The sequence below is a fragment of the Cricetulus griseus genome, unplaced genomic scaffold (assembly GCF_003668045.3).
Source record: "Cricetulus griseus strain 17A/GY unplaced genomic scaffold, alternate assembly CriGri-PICRH-1.0 unplaced_scaffold_73, whole genome shotgun sequence".
In the NCBI taxonomy this organism is placed as follows: domain Eukaryota; kingdom Metazoa; phylum Chordata; class Mammalia; order Rodentia; family Cricetidae; genus Cricetulus; species Cricetulus griseus.
In genome coordinates, this window is record NW_023277414.1 from 75001 (window position 1) to 94945 (window position 19945).

The window sequence follows — 19945 nt, forward strand, 5'->3', positions numbered from 1 at the left end:
TAGGTCTCCAGAAGTCCATAGATCCAGGAGTGAGCTCAAGCTGGACTAGATAAAAGCCAGCCTGACCTGGAAAATGAAATCCATTGACATACATGTATGGTTGCACATCAAAGTCCATGCTGGCATCCAAGCTCCCTCAGTCCCTGTTCATAATATCTGTTACACATTTCAAATTCAGATCCCTACTTTCTTTGTACCTCCCTTGTCTTGCTGTTCTCACTCTTCCCTCTCTTGCTATTCTGTCTCTTGCTGTCTCCACTATGCTCTCCTGCTTCCCTAGCCCTGGCTATAACCAGTCTACTACTTTTTCTCTCTGCTCTGGACTCTTCCACATAGATGCCTCTGGATGTTTTCCCTCTCTTTGTTAATTCCACCTCGGGAGAATAAGACCACTACCACAATTTTTTAACCAAATTTGAAGCAGGTTTTATTAAATACTGGCCAAAATGATAGACACTGGCCAGGTCCATACCCAGGATTTCCACAGAACGGTTTCAGATTACATTAGTCAAATTACATTACAAAGGCAAAACCCACAAGGCTGTGTACTTCCTGCCTTCATACAACTGGGGGCAAGCATACATCCTGATGTACTTCCTGCCTACATGTGATTAAGCACATCCTGTACAGTTGGAGCAACCACCCTGTGTACAAAAGTGAAAACGTGGCTTATCACCTTAAATGAACAACAGTCCCCAGCATTCCAGGAAATTTTCTGTCCTCAGGCAAGTGGGGATAACAGATTAGAGGCATTTTTGTTTTATAGATCTCTTAAGCACAGTAACTTAAAGTTAAAATGCAACTTTAGCCCTCCCATCTACAATAAATCTTTCCTTAACAGGGTGGCCATTTCAGCAGTTGCTTTACTGCTGCCCTTGAATACAATATAGAAGTCAGAGGACAACTTGCTGCAAGTCTTTTTCTCCTTCTACCATGTGAGGCCCAGTGATTGAACTCAGGTCCTCAAGTGCCTTTACCAGGTGATCCCCAACATTCTGTATTTTAATGGATATGGCCATTAAAATGTTTGGACCTTAGGAACTGAGTCTTGTTAAAGCCACTGCATGGTTTTCTCTCTGCATTTGGCCAAGCCATTAGACAGAAAGAAAAAGGGCACTCAGGAAAGAGCTGGTTACCTCCACAAGGCCAGAATGTGGCGGTCAGGGCTTCAGGTAGAAACAGTGTCTATGCGAAGACTTCCATGCCTGAACTGAAGAGTTGATTGATGTTTATCCCATCTACCCAGAAGGTACAGGAAAGATCATGATGTTCTGTGTGAAAGAAAGAAAAAAAGAAAGAAGGGAGGGAGGGAGGGAGGAGGGAGGGAGGGAGGGAGGGAGGGAGGAAGAGAGAGAGAGGAAAGGAACATGACTTGATGGGGGATGTCCTTCTGTATGCTGTGAATGTATGTTTCTCTTACTGGTTGATGAATAAAGCTGTTTTGGCCAATGGACAGACAGAATTTAGCCAGGCAGGAAATCCAAAAAGGGATAGAGAAAGGTAGTAGGTGGAGTCAGGGAGACGCCATGTAGCTGCCAAGGAAGCAAGAGGTCTGTGCATTGCTGGTAAGCCAAGCCCATATGGAGATACACAGAGTAATAGAAGTGGTTAATAATTAAGAGAGCGCTAGCCCATTAGAAGCCTGAGCAAGAAGTCAAACAGTTTGTAATCAATATAAGCCTCTGTGTATTTATTTGGGACTAAATGGCTTCAGGACCAGGCAGGACAGAAACTTCTGATATAGTAGAGGAGGAAGTTTATTAGAGATATGTGGGAGAGCATAGTCAAAGGCAGAGACATCTTGTAGAGTCCAGAGTGGACATGACCCTGAGCCATGTGGGGAGAGGAGGGAAGGGAAAGGAGAGGGGACAGAGGGGACCTGATGTAGCAGCCAGAAAGCTCAAAAGAGAGTAGATAAAAAGGAACAGGTCACCAAAATGGTTGCATTATATAGGGAAGGTCAGCCTAGCCCCTGGGATAGAGAAGTTTAGGGTAGAGGGTGGAGTGTGTCAGCCAGAAGGGCCCTGTAACAAGCAGGGTCTGAGGGATACAGGAGAACCTAGAGGCCACATCTGCTTTGATAGCTCAATGAATATCTCAGCCATTTGCCCCAGGTCTGAAACCTAACTGCTACTAAGATAAATAACAATGGCCATTAAAACATTCCAAGCCTCTGAAGTTCCAATTAATTATTTAATTAGCCTTGTAGACAATCAATGCAATGTGCAGCTTTGCTATGGGAACTTTCGAAGGTCCTGTGACCTACACTCCCGGCCTCTCTGAGTTGAGTCAACTTTGTCACATTTACTAGTGACAGCAGGTCTCTGTCAGGAATGTCCTCTGAGCCTCAGAGGAAATCAAAGGATCAAGAGAATGCTGGCCAGGCTGGGAACTGTGGAGGCAATGGCCTGGAGGCCCCACTCTTGGCACCTGTGTATGCTGTTTTTTTATGCTTGGAGAAGCATGAATCAACAAGACAGTCCTCAGATAATAAATAGCTTGGGCTCTGGGATTCAGGCTCTCAGTACACAATGTTCTGATCCCTGGACAGGGTCACCTGTCACCACATACTGAAGTACCCTAGTCAGTTTGTGGTGTTCTGTAAATGATCTTGCACAAGACAGTGATTTGAAGCAACACTTGATGAAAGAACACAATTTGGTGGAGCTACTCACTCATTGCCTCTGTGACAAAATTCATGGACAAGGGCCAACTTGTTCTTGGGCCCTCCAAATTCAACACACAGTGGGTCGGGAGAGTCAAGAAAGCAGGCAGAACAGGCCAGAGAGACTTCAAGCTTTGGCTCCATGTGAAATAGGGGCAGGCCAGTGAAGGAGATACCTAGTGTTGTCCAGGTTACCTAGGCTGCTTCAGTGAAGCCAAGGTCAATGTGGGGTGACAATCCAGCTAATTTGTCATTTTGCTCTTCCCAGCAGATGAGGACATAAATGGGTGGCTGGTGGTAAGGGCAGCAGAGGGAAGTCAGTTGGTTAGAATGGGAGTCAACAGGATGGTGGAGATGGACAAAAGCCTTGGGTGACCATGCTTCTGGTCTAAGCAGCCTGAAGTCAGGTGCCTACAAGAAGAGTTCTGCATGGGGCAGGCAAAGCCTACCTCTGGGTTTCCGGATGGACATGGGACAGGAGCTTGGAAGGGATGGTGGGTTGCAAACTCAAACTGGGAACTCCTAGTATGTAATAAGGAGAGTGTGCTGGGTTGTTTAGGCTGGCTCCTGGATGCCTCCCCAAAGGCTTTCCTTAATGCGGGGTCTCCCATTCTCCACTTGCTCCATTCCTTGCCCCTTACCTGGGTAAGGCTGGATTGGATCTGGGCTAAGTGCCTCAGGAGTAGCCATGTACCCTCATCTCCCTGAGGCAAAGAGCTGACTGAAGTCAGCAACCCCTGCAGCCTTCCCCACCACTGCAGGTCTAGGGAGTGGCAAGCAAATCCTGACACTGTAACTTTAAGAGGGGGAACCAGCTACCTTGAGGGCCTTTGAAAAGGAAATAGGGTTAAGTTGTGGGCAGCCACTGCTGTGGCTCTAACTACTGACAGCATGAAAACCTTCTGCCATTAAAACAGGAACATAGGCTGGCCCTGAAGCAAATATGGCCTGGGCTCAGGCCCTGGTCCTCTTCTCATCCCTACTGACTCTCTGTACCTCTGAAGGTGAGTGGGGAGGCAAGAGAAATGCTGGACCATGGGGGTAGAGACACAGCCACTGACCTTCCTGTCTTCATTCCTCAGGGAGTCCCAAGGTGTGGGTGCAAGTCCAGATGGAGGCCACCAAGCTCCTATCCCTCTCCCTCTCAATCCACTGTGGGGTCTTAGGAACTGACCTCATCTCTTTGGTAACAGTGAGCTGGGAAGGATCTGTTGATGCCCCAAGGACCAAATTAGCTGTGTTACATCCAGAACTTGGCACCCAGCTGTGGGTCCCTGACTCGAAGGCCGGCTGGGAAACCTCCAACAGTGTGTCTCTTACTCTGACCCTGGAACAATCCAAAGCAAGAAACTCCCTGGCCAACACTACATTCTGCTGCGAGTTTGTTACCTTTCCTCATGGCTCCAGGGTTGCCTGTGGAGACCTTCACAGCTCAGAGCCAGGTGTGTCTGGGGAGTGAGAGAGGCAGGGACACTGGCTGCCCATCTGACACCTTCCTCTGTTTCTAGGACTCTCTGCTCTGACTCTTCAAGGAGACCTGGCCAGGATCTTGGGAACCTTGGGGTTTCTCCTGCTTGGTTTCATCTTTGTACTCTATCTCCTGTGGCGGCAGAAGCGTTGGTGAGAACAGGTCCAGTAACATCCCCACACCACTGGGCAAGCTGCCCTCTCCCCCTGACTACTCCTCTTCTATCTCCCAGGTGTTTCAGTAAATCTCAACCATCTGCCACCAGCACCCAGGCACAGAGGCAAACTCAGGTGAGTCTTGAAGAATGGTGTCTGGAGCAGGGCACCAGGGGTCCCCCACAGCCTGCCAGCCAAGCATCCCTGACCACTCCCCACCATCCCTCTGTATGAGGCTATGGTCCACCCTGACCAGCACCTGCCCCAGTGCACACCACTCCCCCTCCCCACTGACGACCCACACCAACCAACCAACCCTCGGTCATGTCTCCCCAGCTTCCTCATGTGGCCTCTACACGCGGCAGCTTCGTCTCCACTGAAAATGGACTGTATGCTCTGGCAGGGAAGAGACTTCCCCACACGGTTCCCAACATCCTTGCTTCCACAGACTGTCTGGAGCATAGTAGCCTAGAAAGATGCTCGGGAGTTGAATGATAGACACCCTCGATTCCCTCTAGCTATTTGGGACATCGCTCTGCTGGTGTCTTCATCCTGGGCACCAGGCCTCTTCATGAATCTTGTTTTCTTTTTAGGCCTCTGATAAGACCACACCCTGCTAGCTAGGATGTGGTCAGTGTATGAGCGTGTATGGACACAGGTGTGAGTGGAGGAGTAGGATGAAGGTTGTTACACCCTGTTTTGCAAATAATAGCTTTAATAATGTCATTAAAGTGATCCTTCTGTTTGGGGCTTTAGCTTTATTTACACTTTGCTTCTTTAGGAGGTCAGAGACAGATTCAGTCCCTTGGGAAGTAGGACCAGGTTACAGCCAGAAGGGACTGAAACTGAGACCCAGGCTGAACCTGTGGTTGGTCCTTGCTGAGGGACACAAGGAGCAGGGTCTCCTGGGGCTTCAACCCCTGTTGTCTGAGCCGGCCTCCTCATGATCGACTCCCTGAATAGCTGGAGTGGAGCCCTCATACCCTCTTCCAGTCTCCATTATTGCTCCCCCAGTTCTTCTTTATGAGCCGAGAAGCAGACACTGCTCCCCAGTGGCCACTCAGAGGCAGGCAGAGAGGTCTCGCAGACAGAGATTGGACACAGGTCTACCCATCTCCAGTTGTTCCATCCAGCAACTGGGTTCCTCTGCTTGAGAAAAGCACCCTGGGCCTCCGTAGAGGCCCCTGCATCATCCACAGAGGAGACAAAATAAGGACCTCAGGTTTATTACTGGGCCACTCAAGCATGGTGAGCCACATAGCTTGATTACATGAGAGGCTCCCCTTGCTTGTGGGGTATAAAAGGAGGGAGATGGCAAGCCAGGAGACTGAGCTGTTGTTTGGACTGGCCCGTGTAGGCTTTGCCACCCTTGAACAGAGCCTGGGGTACAGAGAAGGTTGGGAAAGAGGCAGGAGGTCTTTTAGAGGAAAAAAAAAAGAAAAACTTAGCCTGAGCAGTCCTGGTGGAGCTGCCTTCCACCTGCACCCCTGGAATCCCTATGGGTGGTCTTGTCTCTACCAGGTGACAAGTGACCCTGCTGCTGAGGCCTCAGATGGTCCCTGCAGGGCCATAGCACAAGAAGCCAAGAAGTCATGGGTCAGGGGATATCCTCAAAGGATCTGTAAATGGGGAGAGTGACCTGGCATTCATAGCCCTGCCCTCCACTTGGATGGGTAACTTGGACCATCCCCAGCCGCTGACCAGAAGCTACCAACAGTTGTTCCTCTCCCTGTCTACTCACCTCTGGGAAGACCAGCAACTAGACCCCCAAGAATCCTCCACTGTCTCTTTCTGCCAGTCACCCCAAGCCTGGCTTCCTCAGTGCAGCTTCTGTTACCCTCAGCCTCACTCCCTTGACAACCCTGCTTGAGGGTATCCCTAGTCTCTCACCTTCCCCATTCCTGTTGCCTGCCCCCCTTCTCAACTTGCACCTAACCCCAGATGTTTGTACCCCAGCATAGCCTGACTGTCTCCTTCTGTCCCTCTCATGGTTCACTGCTCTCCTTGCTATCTAGTTCCATCACTGTCACATCCTGAGAAGCCTGTGCCCAAGACCTGTCTTCCTCAGCCCAAGGCCCGAACCAGGGACTAGCCTACAATAGCTGTGAGACTGAAGGGGTTGTAGGACCTCAAATCAATGGTTAGCTCTTGGGCCTCAAGCTATCACCTAGTGCATTGTTCTCAGGGTCTCAATTCCAGTCTTGTGGGGCCACCACATACTGGAAGTGGCTGGAAGACTGCCAACAATGACACAAGCTATAGGATATGAAAACCAAATCAGATCTGAGAGCTTGGCCATCAGGACCAAGGAGATGGCCCTAATCAGGATGCTGTGGAGGTGGGAGGGGTCTGATTGGATTAGTGGGACCCAACTCTTCCTTCCTATTGCCTGAGATTTTTCCAAAGTCCCATGAGGGAGTCAGTCTGTGACCACATCCCCCAAGCCCCCCAAACACAGGACATTATGTCTATTGGCCAAACTGAGGTTTCAGCCAAGCTCTGCAGAGCAGCAGTCAGTAGTACAATGGATTTCACAGATCCACTCTTTTAAAAAAAAGGATTTAGCATCTGTGAAATACATCAACTCACTCACAAGACAGGCCTGGCTGGAAAAAGTACAGGGCCTGAGAGTTACTAAGCCACAACTGCCATCCAGAAGAGTAAAGGGGACTGCACAGGACATGTGAAGAATTGAGACAAGGCAGAAGGTCAAAGTGGGAGAGCAGAAAACATTGTCAAGGCCAGGACAGTGTCTCCCAGCAGAGGGGGGGCGGGGGCTGGGCCGAAAGACAGGTGTGTCTATCTTGTCTGCGGCCACAAGGGAAGATCCACAATATAAGGAAAGAAGAATCTGCCTGATGCGGAAGTTGCTCGCCACAAGGCGATGGAGATGGGGAGGTCCCACCCTCAGTGATCCTCGGGAGGCCCTGGGGATTGGATCACTTTACCCTGAACCTTTCTGACTCCTAAGAACCCTCGGGGTCCCTCTACGGGGCCTCCTTGCCTTCCTGATGGCTCTGCTGTTCTCATTTCCTGGAGGTAATTGAGCCATGGCTTGGATCCTGCTTCTGCTGCTGCCAGCAGCATGTCTGCAAGCTGGTGAGTGGTGGGACCTTGCTAGCAGGAACTCTGACTTAGCCATGAGAGACCAGTGGGGTTGGGAAGAGCGGGCTGTCATGTGGACGGGTGTCTGTAGAGGAGCCAGCCTGTCCTCTGTACCCCAAGAGAGAGTTCACCCCTCGAAGTATGTCCAAGCCAACCTTTCCCTGTCTTTCCTGTCCCAAAGGGGACATAAGGACATATGGACAGTCTTGCCCTTTGTCTCACATCAGTCTATGGAAGATGGCTCAGGAATCTCTGGGTTGTCCTTTCCATCCCTGCAGTGGCTTTAGATTCTCCCTTTCCTTCCCAGGGAACTCAGCAGTATCCAATAGAGTAAATGTCTTGGGTGGGGGTCAACCAACTACCATGCCTCTCTGGTGTCCAGGGCAGCTCCATCGAGATCCCCTTCTCCTTCTGCTTCCCCTGGGAGCTGACAAAGGATCCTCAGATGAGGATTCTCTGGAGATGGAATCGCTTCCATGGGGAGTTTTTCTATAGTGCCACCCTGCCTTTTGTACAAGAGCATTTCAAGGACCTCAGAATCTTGAACTTGAGGCGAAGGAGCAGACTGTGTGCTTCTCCCAAGCTCATCTGAGCACACAGAGAAGGCATGAAGGAATGGCAGTCACCCGAGGGGACAAAGCTCACTATCTATGGTGAGCCCACTCAGCTCAGGCTCTGATGCCCCTGGCTTCCTTGCCCTGAAGCCACCTCTGGCTCCATACTCTGGCCCTTGTTTCCTACCTCTGCCTGTCCCCCAGGCCTCTGACATTATCTTTTCTCTCCCCTGCAATCATCCCCAAGTCTTAGCTGCTTCCTCTGACATTGCCCCTCACTCTGCCAGACTCAACTGCACTGCTCTTCCAAGTTCTCCCTCTTCTTGTTCCAAGCTGGCACTGTGACCCTGCTCTTAATGACAGCATCGCTCAGTCCTGAGTCTTTCCACAGTTGTGGTGGCAGAACAGGGCTGAACCTTCTTCTTTCTTCTGTGAACTATCTAATACCAGAAGCTTCCCAGGGATAACACACAAGGCAGGCCCTGTTGACCTTTACCCAGCACATAGCCTCATGGACGAACCCCATCCATCTCTCCACTCTTTCTGTCCACCACTTCCCTCAGCCCAGGCCCCAGATAAAACACCAAGATAAGCCGCTCCCAGATACCATCCTGATGGAAGTAAAGGGAAGTTGGAGAAGGGGCTAGTCATGTGGAGGCCTGCCATGTAGCGAGGATGCTTAAGCCATTGCCTCTGTTTTATGAGAGCTTTGCAGTGGCCATTGTCTCCCCCCCAGGGCAACAGCACCACCTACACTCTCCTCACCCTCTCCAGTCCAACTACGCCTGCACCTCCTGCCTATCTCCCTGTCCACAGGAGCCCCCAAGAAGAGGCTGCCTATTCCATCCTAAAAGCTTAATAAGAGGGAGTGGGTGATGCTCTTAAAGTCACCTATGCTGTGGTAGGGAGACTCCCAGCTTCCACCATACCCTTATCTACTGAAGAAACTCAAGAGTCAGTGAATCTGAATGTCACAAAGAATCTCCCCCAAACTACTAGTTCCCTCTTCAACTGTCTATGTTACTAAAAACAACAAAAAACAATAGTGCCCACAAAAGCTGGCTAACCCTAAGTAGAGAACTATATATCGCCTTCAACTTCCTTCAAAACCAAAGCAGACTCTGACAGACAGCTCCCACCCATCACCTCCCCGCTAGTACTTTTTCAAAGGACTTGGTATTTTTATTTTGTTTTTCTGATGTGGGTCCTCAAGTCATCCATGCTGGCCTTTAACACAAGATGTAGCCAAGGATGACCATGAATACCATATCATCCCATCTCTCCCGGCCACTGTAATTATAGATGCTCATTGCCACACCTGGCTTCCTCTAGTGCCTTCTCTTTTCCTCTTATTTTTTTTTCACAGACTGCCTCAGGCCAGGCAACCTAAATTCTCAAACTCTGGTAACCAGACTAGAAGCCAACGTCTTTCTCCAAGGGAACCATAACATTCGTTTGAGACCAGTGAGAGACTCAACACTCCCTATGGGTATTTGGCCAAGGATTAAGCACCTAAATGTTGTTGACAATGTTGATTTCTGTATAAGTCTGCAATAGGCCCCTTTGATATTTCTCCCTTTTTTAACAACCTGGCAAAGGCTCAGTCCCCCTTTGGAAACTGACCTGGCAAGTCACATGACCATTTGAGTAACAGCTTTGAGGCCCCTTCTCTGATGAACGAACCCTCCTGTAGATGACTGGCCAGACCATCATCATGGCAGCCTGCTTGTGTGAACACCTCAGGGATGCCCAGAGGAGACACCATCCCAGCTACCAAGTGACCACAGCTACTGCTGGGCGCAGCAAATAGGGATAAAAGACACCAATGAGTGATTCTTAACACTGGGGTTTTTCTGGTTCACTTTCCAGGTGCCTCTAAAAATGTAGGTAACCATTAAGGGACAAGAAGCACCTTTGCTGGAAGAGAACATAGCAAAAGGTGCTTTTTCCTGGACAACTGTTTTAAGCCATTATGTAGCTTCAGTTGGAGGTCTCATTGACAGATCAAAGCTGATAAAAGACTAAGAGCACATCACTTGCCTTCATGACCTCCAAAGTGTGATTTTGTTGTTGTTGTTTGGTTTTTTTGAAACAGGATTTCTCTGTGCAGCCTTGGCTGTCTTGGAACTCACTCTATAGACCAGGCTGGCATTGAACATAGAAATCTATCTACCTCTGCCTCCCAAGTGCTGGGATTAAAGGCATGTGACCAGCCCAAAGTTTGTGATTTTTAAAAAAATTAGACGCGAACAAAATTAGAGATTTTTCTTGGTGCTCCCTAGGTTTACCACTCTCCCTTTTCTTTGTCCATTATTCTGGCAATATCTCTGCACTTCGTCCATATCTCTGGCAATCTATCTGCACTTTGCAGAACCAAGGCGTGGCTATGGAGAAGAGTAGTAAAACTGGGGTAGGCAAGATGGCTCAATGGATAAAGAGTGCTTGCTGCCAAGCTAGATGACTCAGGTTTCACTCCCTGGGATCCACATAGTGGAAGGAAAGAAACGACTTCTGCAAAATGTCCTCTTACCCTTGTGGCTGAACAAAAAGTGCACAAGAGTGAGGCGATCTGATTCTTTCAGCAATGGCTGAGGCAAACATATTATGTCAAACGAGCAATGTATAAACTATATGGCAGATCACAAAAAAGGAGGCTCAAAATAAACATGGCATGCTTGTGGCCTTCTGACTTTTCTGTATTCAGCAAAGAATAGTCATGTTTCTCTTCATTAAACCCAGTACCCTTGCCCACCCTCTATGTGGAAGAGCTTCGAGGACGGGCCACTGCTTCTATCCAGTGTGTTTATTTTGGACTCCCCACCATACATCAGCTTAAGTTTTCCTTGGTCTTCAAACCACTCCCACTGGGGCTGGGAAGATGGCTGAGCTGTGAAAAGAGCTTGCTGCTCTTCCAGAGGACCCAGATTCAATTCCCAGCACCCACAGAGTGGCTCTCAACTGTCTGTTACTCTAGTTTCAGGAGATCCAGTGGCCTCTTCTGGCCTCCACGGGCAGCAGGCACGCATGTGGTGTACAGATACATATGGAGGTGAAACACCCCCACACACAGAATAAAAAACAAATGAGGTCAAAATTTTATAAAATACATTTTTAAAAATTAAAAAAACCTGTGATACTTGCATTCTCCAAAGGCACCACATCTGCCTATCCTGGGCTTCCATGTGCCCACACATCTGGAATTTTCTCTTGTAAGATTTCCTTATATTTATTTTAAACATATTTTATTGTATGTGTATGAGTGTTTTGCCAGAACGTATATATGTGTACTGCATATGTGTTGAGCCTGCAAAAGCTCGATGAAGGCATTGGATCCCCTAGAACAGGAGTTAAAGGTGGTTGTGAGCCAGCCAGCACTCTCCCATCCTGTAAGATTTCTTCACAAATCTACATGTAAGGCTGTGACCTGGCTGTTACCCTCAGGCAACAAAATACATCTGCTTCTTCCAGCTGTGTTCACTTTTAGTACATTGACAAGAACAGCTCCATTTTATGTCTGACCATGTTCACACGTTTTTTTTTATAGTATCCTGTCATTTTCCAGTGTTGTTCTCGGCCACCCCATAGGTTGGAGCTGATGGTCCCTTGTTGTCTGAATGGATCTGCCTTGAGTGTCGGTTTAATCTGGCCCAAGGTCAGAAAGGAAAATGTCAAAACCTTGGTTTGTAAGCTACCTAAAGTGAGTGCTAGGAAGCAAACTCCAGGGCTCTCCAAGAGCAATACAAATTCATGACCTGTTTTCTGTCTCTCTGTCCGGTATGTATCTACTTTTATTTTGTGTGGCCTTCAAACCTGTGGATGTACTTGCGCAAACTATGGTGCTCATGTGGAAGTCAGAGGACAGCTTCATGGAGCCAGTTCTCTCGTCCTACCCTGCGGGCAGGTCCCTGGAACCAGACACAGCATCTGGCTTTGCAGCAAAGACGTTTGTGGGTTGTTTTTGTTTTATGCAAAGCAGTGGCATAAGATACACACACACACACACACACACACACACACACACACGCACGCACGCACGCGTGCGCGCGCGCACGCGAGAGAGAGAGAGAGAGAGAGAGAGAGAGAGAGAGAGAGAGAGAGAGACCCCACTACTTTGACTCCTGTGGAGAGAAGGCTGGGTGTGCTGGGGTGAGGGGAGAGTGAGGGACAAGGGCACATTTGGGAGGTTCCTGCAATGCTTCAGTTAGAAAAGAGTGTGCTGCAAGCCTGGATGGGAGAATGAGAAAGAGCAGTAAATGGATTAAAGACCTCTGTTGCTGGCAGAGCACTTCTGGCTGCCAACAGAAAGGATAAGAATGGCCTCAGGACACCCTGGGAGCAGATGCTATGCCTTCAGATGTCCCCATTTTTTGATCATCAAAAACTCCTTCCTCCCATATGGCTGCAGGTGACTCCTGGGCCTTGTTTCTCATGTTGGGGAAATAGCATTAACAGTTACAAAGCTGTGTACCTAATGTCCCTGACAAGCCCATCCTAGGTGAAGAGGAGCTGTGGGTCCCAGAGCCTGCTCTGTGATGGTTCCAGAGGACAAGCACCTGGCCCATGGCAACCCTGTGAGCTTACTTCTTTGGATGACTTGGCAATCAGGTGACTTCTCACATCCTGCAGACAGTAGGAAAAAGCCAGATAGACACTAGCGATGGCATCCCCTGAAGACCCTGCTTGGGCTTGAGATGTAGTTCAGCTGGTACAATGCTTGTCTAGCATGCATGAAGCTGTGGGGTGGAGCCCCAGCATCACATACACTGGGTCTGGTGGTGCATGCTTGTACCCAGCACAGGGGAAATAGGGTGTTCATGGTCATCCTCAGCTACATAGCCTGAGCTAGGCAAGACCTCCATCTACAAAACAAACCAGCTAAAGGCTCTGCAGACAAAGGAAATGGGTCACCTGCTCCCTCTCCTAAGTAAACTGCATTCAAAACCAATGTATCCCAAAGACCCTGTGCCTTCAGGTCCTCAGGGAACAATGAACATAACTGTGTCAGCAGAGCCTGTAGAACTAAGAGAGAAGTCACAGGAGTTCAGAGCCTGGCCGGTTAAGGGATCTGAGGACCATGGGGACAGTGAGGAAGGCCATCTGAAAAAGCAGATATGAGAGAGGGTGGGCTGCTTAACAGCCTGCAGGGAGGCACGGGGAAGGCCATCATGTGTCACTCAGGGAGACTGATGCCACTTCCTCTGGTACAATCATGTCTTCCTGCCCTTCGGAGAACTGATGGAGCCATGCCATGGGGAGTAGTGGGATGACCCTCCTACAGAACCAGCCCTGAGGCCACCACAGCCTCTGGCCCCACCTCTCACACATCCACCCTAGTCACAGGTCAGCTGTGTCCACTCTCAGAGATGTCCCTGTCAATATGTCAATATGTCAATATGTAATGAGTGACTGAGCCTTCTTTACCTATGGAATGGCTTCAGCTAGAGTCATCTCTGGAGCTATATGGAAGGTACCACCTGTCGCCGGCCCTTGAGGTAAGGCTGAGTGATGCCTTGGGACCAGGATGATACCTCTGTGCTGAACAGAAGCCTACAAGGACTTAGTGAGACTGGAGTCCCCTGCTATTTGATGCTGGTGTGGGAGGGCAGCAAGGCTCCTGCAGAAACAGGATAAGCTTTAGAACCCATGTCCATGTGAGGGGGACTGTCACCTGGGAAATCTAGGGACATTGTGAAATGGGCAGGGCAGGGCAGGGCAGTGATGGTCCACCATGACTTGGTTCAGCCTGAGAATTATATGGGGTTGCTGAGGAACGGGAAGGGGTCAAAGAGCAGAATAAGAAACCACGTTCTAGAGTTGGGCACTGAGGGAGCGTGCACGCCAGCACCCCCACCATCAGCTTCTCTTAGCTGAGCATGGGATTCAGCTGGTCAGAGACCTGGGTCAGCATTTCTTTCCCTGAAAGGCAGTGCTGGTCCAGGCAGCCTCTTCCTCGGCATTAGAGAGGCTGAGACACAAGGAGAACCAGCAAGATAGGAGGAGGTATGAGAGAGGGGGGAGGGGAGGCGGGAAAGGAAGGGATGGAGAGGGGGACATGGTATATATGAAGGAATAGGTAGTCAGGAGGTCAAGCTGGAAGAGAGGAGAGCCCAGCAGGCAGAGGTCAACTCAAAAAATGGGGACTGTGTCCAAGGGCTCAGCCATTTGTGGCTGACCACAAGGGTGGATCTTCTGTAACATTGGAAAGAAGAAGCCAGATGATAAAGGAAGTTTCTGGTCATAAGGAGGTGGAGATGCGGAGGTCCTGCCCCTGCTCAGTCCTCCATGTGAGAAGGCCATTTAACCACTGTTCTCTGGGCTCCTGAGCACCCTGGTGTCTCTCCTGCACTCCTTCCTGATGGCTCTGCTGCTCTCAATTCCAGGAGGGATTCGAACATTGGATTGGATCCTGCTTCTGCTGCTTCCAGCAGCATGTCTGCAAGCTGGTGAGTGGTAGGACTTTGCTATTAGGGACTCTGCCTTAACCACAGGAGAGACCAGTGGGTCTGGGAAGAGCAGAATATCATGTGGACAGGTGTCTGCTAGAGAAGCCACCCTGTCCTCTGTGACCCAAGAGAGCCCATCCTCAGAGCTGGTCCAGCCCAACCTTCCCCTGTCTTTCCTGTTCACTTTCCAGAGTGACAGTCCTGCCCTCTGTCATACACCCGCCTGTAGGTGAAGGTTCATGTGGTCTGGGTGGTTCTTTTCATCCCTGTAGTGACTTCAGATTCTCCCCATCCTTCCAGGGAACTCAGCAGGATCCAACAGAGAAAGACCCTTTGGGGTCAATCAACCAGCACAACTCTCTGGTGTCCAGGGCGGCTCCATCGAGATCCCCTTCTCCTTCTACTTCCCCTGGGAGTTGGCCAAGGATCCACAGATGAGGATTCTCTGGAAATGGAAGCACTTCCATGGAGATTTTATCTACATCTCCTCCTTGGGTTTCATACATGAGCATTTCAAAGACCGGCTCATCCTGAACTGGACACAGCCTCAGACATCCGGAGTCCTCAGAATCCTGGACTTGAAGGAGAAGGACCAGACAGTGTACTTCTGTCGAGTTCATCTGATCACAAGAGGAGGCACAGAGAGTTGGCAGTCAATTGATGGGACCAACCTCACTATCACACATGGTGAGCCACCCTGACTCTGACTTTGATGGCTCTGGCTTTCTTGTCCCCTAGATGTCACCTCAGGCCACACCTCTGAGCTTTCTTTCATATTCATTTCCCTTGTCTCTGCCAACAGGATCTTTCCTTGTAGTCGTGACAAGCCTTTGCTGTCTCCTCTGGCCTTGTCTGTCACTCTCTGCTCAGACAGAACCACTACCCCACTCTCTAGGCCTTAGCACCTGCTGTCTCTACCCCCCCCAGATCATCCCATTTTATTCCAAACTAACTCTGCAGTGTAGGGCCTGTGGAGACTAGAAGACGGCCTCATGGGTCATTCTATTGATTTTATGAGACAGGATCTCTCACTGGCTTCAAGATTGCCAGCTAGGCTAAGGTGTATGACCAGTGAGTCCCAGGGACACACGGTCTCCACCTCCCCAGTACTGGGATTACAACTCACTCATCTCTGTGTGGAACTCAGTATATTCATCTGGCTGACTTTATCTCACAGAGAGCTGCCTGCCTCTCTTTCTAGGGCTAAGATCACACAGCTCTTTATATGGACACTGGGGAGCAATCTCAGGTTCTAAGTTCTGAGGAGCAACCACTATGGGGACTGGAACATCTCTATATGCTACACACGTCTATGACAAACCAACTGTATTTCTACTACTTAGTTGTCTGTGACTATTGAAAATCTGAGGACACACCACCAGGACAGGGAGAGTGTGCATTGGAGCATGCTCTCATAGAGTCTCAGCCTTTGTTCCCCTCTCTGTGTGACTTCTAAGAGCTGTTCCCTATCCCACATCCCACAGAGGAGACAAGGTGTGACTCTCACCCCATCCCTCCCCCATCCAGGGAGGATCTGCTAACTCTCATCTCTCTCCAACTGTCAGCACCACCATACAGAGCCCCTCCATTGTCACCTCTGCAGTCACCACAGTTGGCCTGGAGGACACAGAGGGCCAGAGGAACCCTTCACTTGTGAACCTGGGAGGCACGGTCGGGGTGGTGGTGGGCACGGCTGTGCTCATAACCCCCGTCTGTGTGTTGATGGTCGTCCTCTGCTGGAAGCAAAGGTAAGTGATCCAGGACAGGCCCTCACCTGAGCTTCCCCTCTGAGTTTTCTCAGCTGTGGGGGATGGAGAAGGATGAGCTTTTGTAGGGAGAAGTAAAGAGACCAGGAGGACAGGAAGGTGGCTGAACTCAACACAGACTCAACAGGCAACTCCTGTCCTTGGAGAGCAGCTGATCCAGTGCGATGGACACAGAGCCTGCTCCTAGGAAATCAGGGGCACACTTGGGTGCCTCAGCGCCTGCAGGTCAATGTCCAAGGCTGTCCCCTGCCTAACACACGTGTTTGTGCATATGCAAATACACACATTCACACACATTTTTTAAAATAAATTTTAAAAAATTGTGGAAACACTAAGAAATGAAAGATATTTGCGTAGTGGAAAACTTTGTACTGTAAGTTCTTACAATGCAATATGCTATAAAAATTCAAAGGCAATCCCTATTCAAATCTCAATTGCATTTTGTAGAGGTAAATGACTTGTTTTCTAAACTCCATAAGGACTCTAAAACACATACAGGGACAGAGGAAGGGACCCCCTAATCCAAGTATTGGGAAGTATAGAGACTAGAATTAAGAGTTCAAGGTTGTCTGCAGTTACACAGCAAGTTGAAGGCCAACCTAGGTTCAATAAGACCTTGCACACAAAAAACAAGAGCCAAGTGATGGGTTCAGAGTAGATTCTGATTCACAGTGAGTAGAAGAAATAGGGGCAAGAACAAGATGCATAGAAAGTGGAGTGTAATGGGAAAACAGACTTGAACATATAGCCAATGGTTTCAGGAGGGCTCAGCCCCGCCATGAGGGAAGAAGAGGAACTGAGAGATGGGACAGGAGCAGCCTCAGACACAGCAGAAGTCTGAAAGGATTTGAACCCTGAGGCTGAACCTGCAGGGTGGCTGCAGCCTGCACTCACAGGGAAAGCAGGAGAGCCAGTTTCCGGGGAGACTAAAGGGAACATGGAGAGTGCAGAGCAGGGAAAGCAGGGAGTTCAAGACAGGGGGAAGGAAGTAAAGGGAGAGGGCAAGGACAAGGGGCCATGGACCAGGAGAGCTGTCCCCTGATTAGCTGTGCTGAGCAGGACAGCTGAGGACTGGCCTGAGGTCCTGGTGACTGTCATCCTGTCCCTGAATGGCTGCTGCAGAGCTGTTTGCTGCCCTGGGCCCCTAAAGTTGTCTGACACAGAGAACAGCTGAGAGACAGAGGGAGGATCAGCATGTCTGCCACACTGACACTGTTTCTTCTCCTACAGGCCAGCAGACTGAAGCCCAGACCCCAGACAGGGGGGCGCCTGTCATCCCAGGGAACAGGTGAGGGGCTGCTTGGGAAAGTTTGTACTGAGAGGAGCGCAAGGGAGTAGAGAGATGATTCAGTCAGAAAACCCTCACACACGGGCAGGAGGACCTGAACTCCATCTGGAAATCTCACATTATAAGCAAGGCAGGCAGCAGGAATGGGTACCTCAGGCCTAGAAAAGCAGGAGCAGAGCAGAGTCATAGGGCTGTCTGTCCAGCTGCTCCAGCCTAAATGGTGAGTTCCAAATCAGTGAGAGCCTATGTCATAAATAAAGAAGAATGGATTCCCCAAGGAGATAAATCCTGCTAATAACATTTTCTAATTTTTATTTAAATGAAGTATTTTAAAATTACATATTGATGAACAAAAATAGTGTGGGCCATGGAGATACCTCAGTGGGAAATGGTGCCTGCTGCCTAGCCCAATAACCTGGGTGTGATTCCTGGGAACCCAAATGATACAAGGAGAAAACTGGAAAATTGTCCTCTCCCTCTCAGGGTCACCCACAGGCAGCAGCTAAGACATTGTCTGTTAGTCCCCTGCTCACAGACTCCAGGGACCAGGGAAGTGAGTTTCCTTGAAAGCATGGTTTGCTGGCCACACATACTGCATCCCATCCCCTTCCCTGCCTCCTGACAGAAGACAGAGAGCATGGCTGCAGCCTGTCCTGTCCTGTCCTTGGGCAGGTACAAGAAGAGAAGACACACTCCCGACATGTGGGCACCGATGTCCTGTCCTGGGAACCCAGGTCATGCTGTCTACTCTGGACCTGAGAGACCAAGGTGCTGTTGTCTGTCTGTGGAAGTGATAACACTTTTTAATAAATGTCTTACTCCCAGCATCCATCTCAGCGTGGCTCTTGTCCTCCCCACATCTATGTGAGACCTCTTAGAGAGTAGCAGACTGTGTCCAGGAGCAGGGACACAGAGAGAGTCAGGTACTGTATTCCGCACAGAGAACCACTGCATGAGGATCCTGGGTCCTCTCTCCCTTTCTCCCTGGTCACTGTCATGTCACCCACAGCCCCTGACCCCTCCATGCTCTCCTCAGGTGACAGACCATGGCTTGCTTTCCTCACAGGCCATCTACAAGCAGTTGCTTTCCTTGCTCCCGCCATGTTGATATTCTGACCTCTGGTGTCTCCCCTAGGACAAGACATCCTTCCCAAGGCCAGTCTGTCTTCACATTTGATTCTCAGCAGGTCAGCTCTACCAAGAGCCTCTGGGACATAAGGACAGCATCCAGAATGACCAATAGGAATGGAACCAGGCTGCTCTCACAGCCAGAAGAGGTGCATGGACATTGTGTTTGTTTGACTGTAATTGGTCCACATGAGCGCATAGGGAGTGGCCCCACAGGAGGCATAACATTGTTGGCATAGATGTGGCCTTGTTGGAGGAAGTGAGTCACTTTAGGAATGGGGATGGAGGTCTCCTATGCTCAGTCTCTGCCCAGGTTAGACTCTGTTCACTTCCTCTGTCCTGCAGATCAAGAGGTAGGTCTCTCAGATCCTTCTCCAACACTATGTCTGCCATGACCCACCATGATGACAATGGACTAAACCTCTGAAACTGTAAGCCAGTTCCAATTAAATCTTTTCCTTTGTAAAAGTTGTCATGATCATGGTGTCTCTTCACAGCAATAGAAGCCCTAAGACAGAGATGCTTGAGATCCACCAATCACATCCTGCATAGATGCAGCTCTTAATCTACCAATGACAATCTTCCAATGTGGATCAATCAAGGGTCTGTGCAGAGTCATTGAAGGAATTGCCCCATGCCCGTGAGACTAGCTGTAAAATAGAGGACTCATGGAGAAATCACCAAGGATTCTCATGGCTAAAGTGAGGTTTCCTGGGGCAGCTGTGAGATGTCCAATGTGGTGTCACTGGATCCAAGACACCTGAGGCTGAACTCAGCAGCAGCTGTGGTCACAGGGATCTTGGCAGCTGAGGTGGTGTCTCCTCTGAACAACTCTGAGGTGTTCCAAATCAGACTGCCATGATGGCAGTCTGTCCAGGCATCTAAAGAAGGGTCCGTTCATCATCTCCTCCCTCCAGGCAGCTGGGTACAGAGAAGGGACCTCATGGGTGGAACTCAAACGGTCATGGGACTTGTCGTGTCAGTTTCCATTGTTCAAAGGGGAGGAACAACAAGGGGGCACAAGGCAAAGACTCACACAGAACCAACATTCTCAACAGTTAGGTCAAATCTCCTCAGAAGAAGGAACATTATGGTCTGATTGCAGAGCATACCTGGGTTCTAGTCTGGCTACCAGAATTACGAATTTGTGTCCCCTGGCCTGAGGCAGTCAAAGAAGTACTAGAGGAAGTCAGGCATTGTGACAGATGCCTGTAGTCTCAATGATTGACAGTAGAGATGGTAAGACTATGAATTGGAGACAATCATTAGTACATATTGAGTTTGAGGCCAACCTAGACTACATGAGACATTGTCTTAAAACCAAACAAAAGACAAAGCTCACCAAACTCCAAACTCTACAGAGAGGCCATAGA

At 49.5% G+C, this 19945-nt stretch overlaps 2 protein-coding genes across 3 annotated transcripts; both read left to right on the forward strand.

Annotated features, from left to right (window-relative positions):
- The first annotated feature begins 844 nt into the window (after window positions 1-844).
- Pvrig (PVR related immunoglobulin domain containing) lies at window positions 845-5033 on the forward strand. 2 transcript variants are annotated; one of them, XM_027412328.2, is made up of 6 exons: window positions 845-1249; window positions 3583-3669; window positions 3748-4107; window positions 4174-4285; window positions 4366-4423; window positions 4625-5033. In XM_027412328.2, the coding sequence occupies exons 2-6, from the start codon at window positions 3609-3611 to the stop codon at window positions 4781-4783; spliced, it is 750 nt and encodes a 249-aa protein (XP_027268129.1). In that variant the 5' UTR covers window positions 845-1249; window positions 3583-3608; the 3' UTR covers window positions 4784-5033. The 2 variants fall into 2 exon arrangements, with proteins under 2 accessions (XP_027268129.1, XP_027268130.1); XM_027412329.2 differs by having other exon boundaries at window positions 846-980.
- Window positions 5034-14302: 9269 nt separating this feature from the next.
- On the forward strand, window positions 14303-17399 carry LOC100751486 (paired immunoglobulin-like type 2 receptor beta). Its single transcript, XM_027412337.1, has 5 exons — window positions 14303-14390; window positions 14691-15077; window positions 15875-15884; window positions 15956-16138; window positions 17387-17399. Exons 1-5 carry the CDS (start codon window positions 14303-14305, stop codon window positions 17397-17399), a joined length of 681 nt encoding a protein of 226 aa, XP_027268138.1.
- The last annotated feature ends 2546 nt before the right edge of the window (window positions 17400-19945 follow it).

Excerpts from the sequence above, each read along its gene's own strand:
- LOC100751486 (XM_027412337.1), top strand. The coding sequence starts at position 14,303 with ATGGCTCTGCTGCTCTCAATTCCAGGAGGGATTCGAACATTGGATTGG. Across the intron at positions 14,391-14,690 it reads AGCAGCATGTCTGCAAGCTG|GGAACTCAGCAGGATCCAAC; the intron begins GTGAGTGGTAGG and ends CCATCCTTCCAG.
- Pvrig (XM_027412328.2), top strand. The coding sequence starts at position 3,609 with ATGGCCTGGGCTCAGGCCCTGGTCCTCTTCTCATCCCTACTGACTCTC. Across the intron at positions 4,108-4,173 it reads CCTTCACAGCTCAGAGCCAG|GACTCTCTGCTCTGACTCTT; the intron begins GTGTGTCTGGGG and ends CTCTGTTTCTAG. Across the intron at positions 4,286-4,365 it reads CTGTGGCGGCAGAAGCGTTG|GTGTTTCAGTAAATCTCAAC; the intron begins GTGAGAACAGGT and ends TCTATCTCCCAG.